At 42.5% G+C, this 12,948-nt stretch overlaps 1 protein-coding gene across 4 annotated transcripts in view; it reads right to left on the bottom strand.

Moving 5' to 3' along the window:
• The window catches only part of b4galt4 (UDP-Gal:betaGlcNAc beta 1,4- galactosyltransferase, polypeptide 4), a 14,913-nt gene extending 6,330 nt beyond the window's left edge, over positions 1-8,583 (bottom strand). The window contains exons 1-3 of one of the 4 annotated variants that reach the window (XM_031571597.1): positions 8,447-8,583; positions 6,749-6,840; positions 9-859 (exon numbers count right to left, since the gene is read on the bottom strand). In XM_031571597.1, coding sequence (XP_031427457.1) covers positions 9-134 — 126 coding nt within the window. In that variant the 5' untranslated portion in view covers positions 135-859; positions 6,749-6,840; positions 8,447-8,583. Of the gene's footprint in view, positions 1-8; positions 860-6,698; positions 6,719-6,748; positions 6,841-8,123; positions 8,314-8,446 lie in introns of those variants that run through there. The other 3 variants (XM_012832275.2, XM_031571598.2, XM_042708427.1) reach the window with 3 other exon arrangements.
• Between the last annotated feature and the right edge of the window lie 4,365 nt (positions 8,584-12,948).

Here is a 12,948-nt window from a genome sequence, read left to right as displayed (position 1 = left end):
GTGCTCACCTGGATGGCCCGGACCGTGTCGCTCCCGGCGAAGGTGGTGATCCACACCAGCAGGCCCAGAGACAGCAGCAGCAGGAACAGCAGCTTGGCCCTCCTGGCCACCTTACACGCCCCACAACACATCATCAACACACACAACAGGTGGCGCCCCCGAGTGGTTGGGAGGGAGGTGAGACACCTCAACAAAGTGCCTGTTCACTGTGCCAATGGCATTGGTTAAGGGATTTCCTTAAGTGGGTATTCCTTCTCATCATCAAGTGAAATGATTAAATACCATGCAGGTTAGCCACTAGTGGCTCCCCCTGGTGGAGAGGAGTAGAGACATCCCAGTCACGCATTTAATGAGACTATCTAATGAGCTGTTCTATGTGTGTGTGTGTGTGTGTGTGTGTGTGTGAAATGCTGATGTGCCTGATTGGGTGAGAGTTCATTTAATGAGACTATCTAATGAGGTCTTCTATGTGTGTGTGTGTGTGTGTGTGTGAGAGAGTTCAGACGATGATTAACCATATAACTCCATCTCATGCAACAAGGCTGGCTGCTGGGAGGAGAAAGGAATGAAGCTGCTGATGTCTCCCACAGCAAGGTTGGCATGGTCCAGACATTGACTCAATAACATGCGTCGTCTCCTCCTCTCTAATGAGGTGCTCTGTGTGTGTGTGTGTGTGTGTGTGTGTGTGTGTGTGTGTGTGTGTGTGTGAGGTCCCACAGCTGGAGTGCACGGGACAAACAGCACGATCCCTGGCCTCAGATGTTCCTTACAACACAGAACTGGAAGGTCCTCCTGTGACAGACGTCATGGCGGGAGGATTTCAGTCTCTCAGCTTGTGGACTAATGTGTAGCAGTCCTCCTGAAACCACAGAAGAAGAAGATTGGAGACGGATGTATGCAGCAGTCTGTCCCACAGCAGTCTGTCCCACACACACACACACACACACACACACACACACACACACACACACACACACACACACAGCAGTCTGTCCCACACACACACACACAGCAGTCTGTCCCACAGCAGTCTGTCCCACACACACACACACACACACACACACACACACACACACACACACACACACACACACACACACACACACACACACACACACACACACAGCAGTCTGTCCCACACACACACACACACAGCAGTCTGTCCCACACTAGGGGTGGGCGATATGAGCTAAAATTCATATCACGATATTTTCCACTGTCCAGACGATATCGATATGATATCACGATATGTGAGGGAAAAAAATCTGAATCACATTTTAATAGCCCTTCTTAGCTAAAATTACATTAGTTAAGGCAAAATATGTCATCATGAAAAGTAAAAATCAAATAATGATAAAATAAATATGTATCTACTGATATGTGCTACAAATGTAATTTCTGAATGATTCCAATAATTTCAAGCATTTTTATAATCAAAAATCGCTGAATTTGCGCATGTCCTGTTCAAACAGAGAGACATGCGAGGTGAGGCAGCGACGAGCAGCGCCTCATCTCAGATTGTGCAATCCCTCACTAACTGGGTTGAGCGCATGCCTTTTGCTTTCTCGTTGTTTGTCACCACTGTAGTATTTGTGGACACTTGTATTATATGTCCTCTCTATCCAGTGACGTGCGGTGAGGTTCGTGGCTGGTGAGGCACTGACTTTTTCAGAGTCAAATTTACAAATACATAAACCCAATTTAGTAACGGCGCCTATTAACGCCCGAAACATATTAACAGCCTCACGCAGGTACATGTTACTTAATATTGATTTCTATATCAACCAGGATAACGGATTTTAAACACCATACGCTCCTACCCAAAGGGGGTATTTAACTTGTATGTGTGCAAAAAATTGCAGTACAGCGTTATTTAGTGTACTAGACAGCGATTTATTTCTGTGTACAAACCCTCATGGAACGAACTGAACGAATTGACTGACGAGGGTCATAGAGCTTTCCATAGACATATATACAGAAAGGCTGTTAATGGGTTCCACCTCCTGTATCAGCTAATTTTGCGTGAAAAAAAACTGAAAACACGTTTCAGTTGAAATCCAAACAAGTTACCAGTCCTAATCTAGACACCCACCGCTACTGAAATATGTAAGATTGATTGATTAAAGATTTTTCGATCTATAAATGTTTTTAATAGCTGGGGCGTTAATAGGCGCCTTTACGATAGAGTGTCTAAGATCACCATTCAATTGGCAGCTTTCACATTGACTACTGGTTGTTTTTCATATCAGCATTCTTTACACACACATAGGTAAGGTGCATACAGTAGGCAGCTGCTAGCTTGTGATGAACTCATGTGTAAATATTATGCACTCATGAATATGAACTCCTGAATATGAACTCTTTCTTACGAAGTTGCACAAGCACCCTGAGGGTTTCTACCTTTTCCCATTATAATTTTAAGAGTTAAATCGAGGAGACTATAACATCAGCTAGATAACCAGCTATCATTTCATGCAAATTTAACTCTTCCGATTAACTCGTAAGGTTATTAAGTGTCCTTAGCTAGCTAATTAGCTAACGTAGCAACAGGATAACCATTGCAACCAGGAAACATAACTTACCTACAATTTAAGTTTAATTTCTCAAAATCAGCTCACCAATAAAAAGCAGTCTTGAGTTCCAAGTGATCACAACCACTTGAGTGATGTTAAATGGCTTCACATAGACATAAAACAATCCCAAGATAAATAATGGGAAATCAACGGAGCTGCCGCTGTAAGTTCAAAACCAAATTTATTCTTGAGGTTCCAAACATGTTCAAAGCAATTTGGCTTTGAATGTGAGAAGTCGATCGAGTTATCTTCTGTCCCGTCGCTTGAAGCATACCTTTTAACTCCGGCATTGGTCTCCCATTATTAATCATTTCACGTTTGGACTGAAAGTCCAGTTTTGAGAACTGCTTCAGCTTAGCAATACAATCTTCCATTTTCGCCGTCAAGTAGAAGTGTAGAAAAAGAGCAACGTTTCCCAGCATAACCCCGACAGGTGCGCTCTCCCACGCCCCCTTCATTGAGGCAGAGGTACTGTGTGCCTCAGCTACATGATTTTTCAATGCGTTTTGAGCTCAGCTCAAAGGTTCTACGCATGCGAACGCATGCGCAAAACCCAGTTTGGAGGGATTGCGCAATCCTAGGTGAGGCACTGCCTCACTAGCTCCCATAGACAATACATGGTGCCTAACCTGACCGCACGTCCCTTGTTTTCTCCCGTCTATTTGAATAGGACATGCGCAAATTCAGCAAATTCAGCGATTTTGATTATAAAAATGCTCGAAATGATTGGAATCATGCAGAAATTCCACCTATACCACAGATTAGTAGAGAAATATCAATATTTATTTTATTTTATAATTTTTTTTTTTTTTTACTTTTCAAGATGACAGGTGAGGCTCTGCCTCACCTGCCTCATAGGACCGCACGTCCCTGTCTCTATCCATATAATAGGTCATGTATTTCACGTGTGTGTAGAACCTATGTAGTCTTGCTGATCTGACATAAACCCGCATAGCAGTGAAAAAGCACTGAGGGGAGGCAAACAGTACCTCTGTCTCAATGAAGGGGGCGTGCGCGAGAGCCTGAAACTGGACTTTCAATCGAAACGTGAAATGTTAAATAATGTGAGACCAATGCCGGAGCTAAAAGGTATGCTTCAAACGACGGGACAGAAGATAACTCGATCGAATACTCACATTCAAAGCCAAATTGCTTTTGAAAAATGTTGGAACCTCAAGAATAGATTTGGCTTTGGACGAAGAGCGAAGACTAAATATTAGCATGAGCAATATTCGCTAACATTACATTGATATCAGAGTGAGCCCTTTGTCGATTCCCCATTATTTCTCTTAGGATTGTTTATATCTATGTGAAGCCATTTAACATCACACAAGTGGTTGTAATCACTTTGAACCCAAGACTGCTTTTTAATGGTGAGCTGATTTTGAGAAATTAAACTTTGCAGCTAAAGTTGTGTTTCCTGGTTATGGTTGTCGAATTGCTGTGCTAGCTAAGGAACCTTTAAATAAACTTAGCATAAACGATTTAAATGGAAGAGTTACATTTGCATGAAATGATAGCTAGTTTTCTAGCTGATGTTATAGTCTCCTCGATTTAATCATAAAATTATAATGGGAAAAGGTAGAAACTAGGGATGCACCGATACCGATACCAGTATCGGTATCGGTGCCGATACTTCGTTAAAATACTCGTACTCGTTTTGAATTGCCGATACCAAGCACCGATACCACTCATCAGTATTTCACTGCATCAAACTGGCCGGGCTATGCTGACACAAAATGTGATTTATTGTCCTACCTGTCCTACCACTCTCTGCCAGACTAGTAAGTAGCTTATTTGCCGTCTTGTGTTGCATTTGCTTGATGTTTGACTGTGTTAGGAAAGTTTGTCATAGTGTCAAAGTATTTCAGTATACAGGTTTCGCTAAATTTAGCTGCTAGCATCTCGTTAGCGATTAGCAATTCCGTTGAGCTGCCTTAACGGCGATTTGGGCTCATTTTAAGATAAATGACGACGACAGGAGTAAGGCACAGTGTAAGATCTGCACTGCTACGGTGTGGAGGGGCGGAAAGGAAAGTACTTTGTTTAACACAAGCAATTTGATTAAACATCTGAAGACACACCATAGTGCTTAGTACACAGCGTTCACTGATGCTAGTGGCGCAAGACCGAAGCAACCAATCTTAACTGACGTCTTGCAAAAGAAAAAATGCGCATGCACACACAGAGAGAGAGGTAGAGAGAAAGACTGTGCCATATAGGTTAAGTGATTGTTTGTGTACTTGAGCAGGAGATTCTTCTGATCCTTTTGTAACTGAAATGTGCTCTTGTGCTAATCTAGTAATAGTTCTGTTCACTTTTTGTTAAGCAGACTGTGTTGTTAACTATGCAGCAAATTGAATTGCCTTTATCTGGTTATATTTGCATTTTGTCTCATGTGATGATATTGTCTGTTTGAAGGCTTTTTTGTGTGTTAAAACCAGAAAGCTCTGTTTATTTTTGGCTTGGGATAGCCTTCTGTTAATTTTGTACTATAGGCTTGACATAATCTGCAGAGGATAAAATAAAATCTGCCTCCAAATTAATTGCACTTTCATGGAGACCAAATCTAAGAAGTATCGATATCGGTACTCGGTATCGGCAAGTACACGAATAAAAATACTCGTACTCGTATCGGTTTGTAAAAAAGTGGTATCGGTGCATCCCTAGTAGAAACCCTCAGGGTGCCTGTGCAACTTCGTATGAAAGAGTTCATATTCACACATATTAACACGAGTTCATCACAAGCTAGCAGCTGCCAACTGTATGTAGCTTACCTATGTGGGTTAAGAATGATGATATGAAATATGATAAACAACCAGTAGACAATGTGCAAGCTGCCAATTGAATGGTGATTTAACAGGTTGCTGGTGCTTACACCTTTGGCTAAAACAACACGGCGACACAACTATGGAGAGAGATATGGAGAGCCTGCCTACTAACTTCAGCTTCCTGCACGCTTGTTTGTTGCTAGCACTACATGCGCGCAACAAATGCATGCGCCGTCCGCTCATAAAAATAGGTCAACATATTAACATACATTCTTTTTTACGTAAGAACCAAGAAAGGTTAGATTAAAATAAAAAAGATGTAGCTACTTAGTACTATCACTCAGTTGAAATTTGGAACAAATCAATATGAATGCCAAATTCGAATTTATGAATTATGAATTATGAATAAATTGCGGTATCCACGGTATTGCAAAATCCATATCATGGCGTGGCACAATACCGGTTTTTACCATCAAACCGGTATATCGCCCACTCCTATCCCACACACACACACACACACACACACACAGCAGTCTGTCCCACACACACACACACACACACACACACACACACACACAGTAGTCTGTCCCACACACACACACACAGTAGTCTGTCCCACACACACACACACACAGTAGTCTGTCCCACACACACACACACACAGCAGTCTGCCCCCCCCCCCCCCCACACACACACACACACACACACACACAGCATTCTGTCCCCCACACACACACACACAGCAGTCTGACCCACAGCAGTCTGTCACACGCTCACACGCACACACACACACACACAGCAGTCTGTCCCACACACACACACACACACACACACACACACACACACACACACACACACACTCAAGTAAAGTCCCAGACGCAGCACGCCTCCACCTGTGTTACTGAGTGCAGAAAGGACTCGAATGGAAGGGTCAAAATGTCATTTTAGATTCTCAAACTAGACTTTTCCTAACAGCTCACCGCACTAATCTGACTACTTTGTCTCTGTGGGTGGACATAACAGAAGCATTTGTCCTGTTCATTTGCTGAAGAGGTCATTCTTTTGCGCAACATCCAAGAGCCAGCAAGATGTGTACTCAGTGCTGCTGGCTGCTGTGATGTGTGTTGTGTGATGTGTGTTGTGTGATGTGTGTTGACGGCACCTTAAGTGTACTCAGAGCTGGTGGCTGCTGTGTTGTGTGTTGTGTGATGTGTGTTGTGTGTTGTGTGTTGTGTGATGTGTGTGGTGTGTGTCGTGTGTCGTGTGTCGTGTGTCGTGTGATGTGTGTTGTGTGTTGTGTGATGTGTGATGTGTGATGTGTGTTGTGTGTTGTGTGATGTCACTCAGATCTCACACTGAACCACAGCAGGGCTGATGTGTCAGGATGTTACGTAACAGACAAACCCCCTCTGTGCCAATAAGAGTCCTCCACTTCAATCTCTAGTTACACATTGACAACAGGACACGCTTTCTTCCCCAAACAATGGCTCCACTTCCTGGACACACGGACATACAGGGGAGGATTAAGCTCCATTTCTTCAGAAGTATGCATTTCTTCTGAAGCGAAACATTGTACTTTGTACTGTCACCTTTTTCCCCCATGTAGTTGAGTGAGAATGAATTAGTCAATTAGTTAATTATCTGCTGCCCTTAGGGCTTCCTGTTGCCTCAGACTTTTAAAATATTATTATTATTATTATTATTATTATATTATTATACAATGTCCTGAATAGGTATACAGTTCGGTTGAGGTTTCTAAAAACGTACGCAATTGAAATCAAATTATTGCATTTGCATTCTCAATTTCAAAGGGTGATGCACTTTATATGGGATGCCCTTACTTCCGGACAGAAAGGCGACTGATTAAGTTGTTCGTTCTTGCAGGTAGACTGTAAATCTAATGTGTGTATACTCAAAATGGGCAAGTAGAATGATACCTTGAACAATGCAAAAGGTTTGTTAAACCATATGCAATAACTAAACCATAGCAAATAACTTCTGATGCAGAAGTATCTTATATGTTGTATTCATTTTAAATATGTGTGCTTTACTACATTTCAAAATAACCACTATCATGATCCTTGTCAGAATGGACAATCACATTACCTGTTCGTCTGCTGTTGGTAGCGGCCCAACGATAAGCTCTGATGGATGGTATGTCTTAACATATTTAGGCTACTCTGCAATATAGTTCACTGTGGACCTCCCTTACCTGGTGGAGGATATGCAACCGGAGATGGTCTTTTGTCTATTAAATTCTTAGCACACAAAGGAGGAACCAATTCTATTCTTCTACTGTTCTGTGCCACGTAACTACCTAACCGTGTCCGTTACTTTGAAAATGAGCTTTTCCACAGGTTGAAAATATTTTTGAACTACAACATAATTGCAGTATAGCAAAATAACTGTCCTATTTCCAGACAGCGTAACTTTAGCTTGTGTGAGAACGAGCTGAATCACTGGATAGTTACTATGGTTTGTTGTTCTGACTGCATTGCCCAGCCTTACGATTAAACCATTCGAGAGTTGCCTTTTCACTTTACAGTTAATATGCACATAATGGTAACATGGTACAACTATAGTTCATGAAGTAAATGTGGACATAATGGTAGCATGGTACAACTCTAGTTTATAAAGTTAGCACAACCGTTAGCTGGTATACACATCTTGTTAACGTCGCTTAATTTCAACACTAGAGAGTTAGCTCTAACATTGCACAAATTCATCTAAACAATGACAACATTAAGTTCACATGTGAGCAACAAAAAACAACTGTAACCTGAACATCAGTTTATCCAGCAGAAGCCACAGGAGGTTTTCTCAAGCTAAGCTAATGGAAACTAGGGAGCTTAGCTCACCGTTAGCCAACTCAACCAAATGTGGGCTGGAGTGTTTGGTTGTTAGCTTGCTAGAAGAGACAGCTAGCTGAGCACCACCTCCTTACGTTCAAGCATCACCAAGTTAATGCAAGCAAATGTGTACGAGCAAAGCGACAGACTTTGGCGTTACCTACAGTAACGGTAATGTTGACGTGGGTTAATGTTACATATTTAAATTTCACCTCAATTAAGAGAGTTGACCGGGAAAAAAGTTTTAGCTCACCTCCGTCTTGCTACCTCGAGCCTGAGAATCCAGCGACCAGACAGACGTTGACATTACAAGTCATCCAAAGAATGAACCGCTGGCTGGAATCTGGTGCGTCCTCGGCACTTCCGCAAACACGTCATGGTTGCCAAATCCGTTATTTTCATTCCAGTATGTAGTTAACCCTAGGTTATTCCACAAAATAAAAAAAGAATGTCTTAAACTTTCTCTGTCAAGTTTTTCTAATGTGTTTGGTATTAGCTATCTACATTAGCCTACAAATTCAGCAGTTGGGAAAATGTAACGTTATTACATGGCTAGTTCCTGTCCAATACCGTCACAGATCCGTTTCTCGGACCCGATGTGTGTTTGGACTAAGGAAGGGGTCCATTTGGTGGATCTGGGCCAGATGTTCTGATAGGTGTGGCCCAGATGTGTCCCAGTGTGTCTTTGATATCTGAGGGATATTCATTACTGTCGTGTGCCAGACTGCAAACTCTCATTGGTTGTTTACCAAATCTGGAGGGTGAATGGGTGAGTGACTGAGTTTCCTGATGTGTCAATTAACCCAGTGCAAGTGTGAGCGTGACTGAATAATGTCTGGGAGATTCATTACAATGGTCAGTATCCCCTTTCCTTTAATGTGTTATATAGTTTATTACATCATTATTATATTATATAGTTTTTTGTGCATGTAAACAGTCTGCAAAGTGCATGCCAGAGAACTAGCTCTCCTCCACAGAAAGCACTTTTCTCAGCTGCCTGAAACACACACACACACACACACACACACACACACACACACACACACACACACACACACACACACGCCAGAGGGAGTCTCACAGAAAGCACTTTTCTCAGCTGCCTGAAACACCTCGTTAGAATTCCAGCCCTTTTCCCTTGTTACAAGATGACACAATCTCGTCACACAATCCTTATTGCTGGCCTAGCTGACCAATCAGAGCCTCTGGTCTCTGGGAGGGGGGGGGCTTAAAGACACATGAGCTCTAACAGGGTGTTTCAGAGAGTTAATGGAGATGTACGGTATGAGTGTGTGTGTGTGTGTGTGTTTCAGAGGGTTAATGGAGATGTACAGTGTGTGTGTGTGTGTGTGTGTGTGTGTGTGTGTGTGTGTGTGTGTGTGTGTGTGTGTGTGTTTCAGAGGGTTAATGGAGATGTACGGTATGAGTGTGTGTGTGTGTGTGTGTGTGTTTCAGAGGGTTAATGGAGATGTACAGTATGAGTGTGTGTGTGTGTGTGTGTGTGTGTGTGTGTTTCAGAGGGTTAATGGAGATGTACAGTATGACAAAGATAATGTGTTTTTAGGAACACTCAAGCATGTAAATCTATTCTAGTAGACCCCAAATACATAATAGATCATCTTTAATGTTTTTAATGACAGAAATCTAAAGTTTGATGAATGACTGGTGCTAAAGGTAGAATGTCCACTAATGTGTTTGTTTCACAAAAAGGCAGTGGAGTAATAGGAAGGGAATAAAACTGCAATCCAAAGACTTTATTTTTGTAGGCTACACAAAGAAGTAAGAAAAAGGATAAAGAAATAAAAGAGGATGCTTAGCATAGTGGTAGGCAACCCCTGGTCTTACAACAATGGTTTAACCCTAGTGACCCTCGACTGTTCACACTGGACAATCGGCCCAATGACTCAGAATTATATGAATTGTGTAAAATGCTGTTAAGGTCTTGTTAACGTGTGAAAAATGAATGCACACTTAAATCACATTGTTTTCACATTGTTAACATGTTGTCCACATGTTGTAAGTGCTTTAAAAAATGTGTGCCTATAGTCTATGTGTGTCTATAGTCTATGTGTGTCTATAGTCAATGGTGCCTATGTGTGTCTATAGTCACTGGTGCCTATAGTGTGAATGATCCCATCTAACTGTGGCAAGACCTGTTGATCTTGTGGATGCTATATTTTTTCCATATTTCTTCATTGACAAATCAAATTATAAAACACCACTGGAGTCTGCAGGTTAATGCAGCGTTATAACAAACAAAAAGCAGAGGGCCATAGAAAAGGTAAACAAGTAAACAAAAGCATCCCTGCAAACAAAACAAACAGTAACATCAGCAGTAAATAACCAGCACACGTGTAAAAACCTGCAACATATGAGGGTGAAGGAACACAAAAGATTTATCCAAGCCTTAGATGCAGTGCTGTTGGGTGGTGTGAAGGACTAGGGTATAGATGCAGTGCTGTTGGGTGGTGTGAAGGAGATGCAGTGCTGTTGGGTGGTGTGAAGGACTAGGGTATAGACTCACAGATTACAGAGTCCACATTAAAGACATCATGAGTTAATTAACCTTTTAATTAACTCTGCAGCTCATGACATCATGAGTTTATTAACCTTTTAATTAACTCTGCAGCTCATGACATCATGAGTTAAGTAACTCTGCAGCTCATGACATCATGAGTTAATTAACCTTTTAATTAACTCTGCAGCTCATGACATCATGAATTAATGAACCTTCTAATTAACTCTGCAGCTCATGTAATATTTCCCAGGATTCAACAGTGTGTGAAAATTTAAGATATAATCTCTGAGCACCACTGCACAAGAAAAAGCAAGTGTGAGGCTGAAACAAGCAAAAAAAAAACAATGCAGGCGACGGCAGAAAACAAGGAGAAACATTGATGTGGCCTTTCCCCGTGTCAGTGTTGAAATGGAATTGCTACCAGGATTATAATTTTAGATTTATGCGCCAGAACTAGAATTTATCTTTGTTATTTGGACCCCAAAAGACCCAGTGATGTCACCCTGATCAGCCCAAGGCTGCTGAACACACTGTCCCTTCCCCTTCACGCTCGGAGAGAGAGAGGGGGGTGAGGGAGGGCTATTCAGTTGGTTGCAGTCTGCACCCTCACCGCTAGATGCCACTAAATCCTACACACTGCCCCTTTAAGGAAGACAGGAGATGGGTCCCAAGAGCGTGTGCAGCGGAGACCATATCTGTACATGCGGTAGGGAGTTAACCTAGCTAAGAACCAACAGACTCACCTTGCAATCTTCAACAACAGCTCTTTGCACTGATAAATGCTAGTTAGATTGTTAACTGGTGCCTTTTAATGATGTACTTGGTAGAAACTGATAAAATGCTTTTAAGGGCCCATTATTAAGGCTAGTTGAGGCTAGGCTAGTGGTAACAGTTTCTAGCTTAGCATCTTTGGGTCAGACTGAGTTATGGTCGACCCTATTGTGTACTAATGAGTTAAAGAAAGCCTCACAGACAACAATGAGAAACAAACTGATACTGATACAAAAGCCATGCTGTCACTCAAAACATTAATACTTCACAAAGAATGTAATATGCAATGCAATATTACAGAAACTGAGTGGATTTAAGACAAAACACATGTTAGAAGGGAACATAATAAATATGTGCCAGAGAGCAACGCCCTGAGACAATATGGCGGCTATCTCAATCTCTCAATCACTTATGTGGAAGGTAAACTACAGGCTACCACGATGAACTGAGCAGAGCAAAAAAAAACTGAGAAGCACAACCCACACCTAATAAAAGCACAGCCACACCCCGGTCCTAATAAAAAGCACAGCCACACCCTTGTCCTGCCAGAAGTATCCGTCCATCCTTTCAAGACCAGCATTCACACAGAGTCCGATCCTTTCTTAAAGTGTGAACTTCAACCTGGTGAGGGACTGCGATAAAATAGTGAGATCCTGCAAAAAACGTACAGTATGTCTCTTCATGTGTCTCGTGTCTCTTCACTTGATACTCCGTGATGGTATTGAGTCCACACAGAGGGCAGAGTCCCTCAGGACAGCATGTCTCTTCACTTGATAATCCGTGATGGTATTGAGTCCGCACAGAGGACAGAGTCCCACAGGACACAGGACACCATGTCTCTTCACTTGATACATCCGTGATGGTATTGAGTCCGCACAGAGGGCAGAGTCCCTCAGGACACAGGACATCCGTGATGGTATTGAGTCCACACAGAGGGCAGAGTCCCACAGGACACCATGTCTCTTCCTGGTGTAGTCGAGAAGCGAGGGGCAGAGTCCCTCTGCTGATTAAAACTGTCCTTGATGAATGTAGAAATAATGTCCTTATAATCATCATTAGTGGCATCGTGCCAGCACACATCTCTGCGTCAAGAAGAGAGTGTGCCCTGGCAGGGAGGGTGGCATCACGCACATGGGGACAGATTGATTACTCGCGTGGTTAAACTCATGGTTTGACCTCTTACTGCACTCCCTCAGGGACCGATGGGTCTCCAGGTCACTAAGGGTTGCTGTCACAGATTCCCGATGGGTCTCCAGGTATTAAGGGTTGCTCTCACAGATTCCCGATCGGTCTCCAGGTTGCTCTCACAGATTCCCGATGGGTCTCCAGGTCGCTAAAGTTGCTCTCTGTTGTCACACTGGTAGAGTGTGATACTGACGCCTGCCTCCACTATTGGTCCAATCCATCAGCAACTCCTTTTCTCCATGTCCATTTTTACACACACACACACATACACACACACACAC

This window comes from Clupea harengus, chromosome 8 (genome assembly GCF_900700415.2).
Source record: "Clupea harengus chromosome 8, Ch_v2.0.2, whole genome shotgun sequence".
In the NCBI taxonomy this organism is placed as follows: domain Eukaryota; kingdom Metazoa; phylum Chordata; class Actinopteri; order Clupeiformes; family Clupeidae; genus Clupea; species Clupea harengus.
Note: the sequence above shows the minus strand (reverse complement) of the source record. Positions and strands in the feature narration are given on the sequence as shown.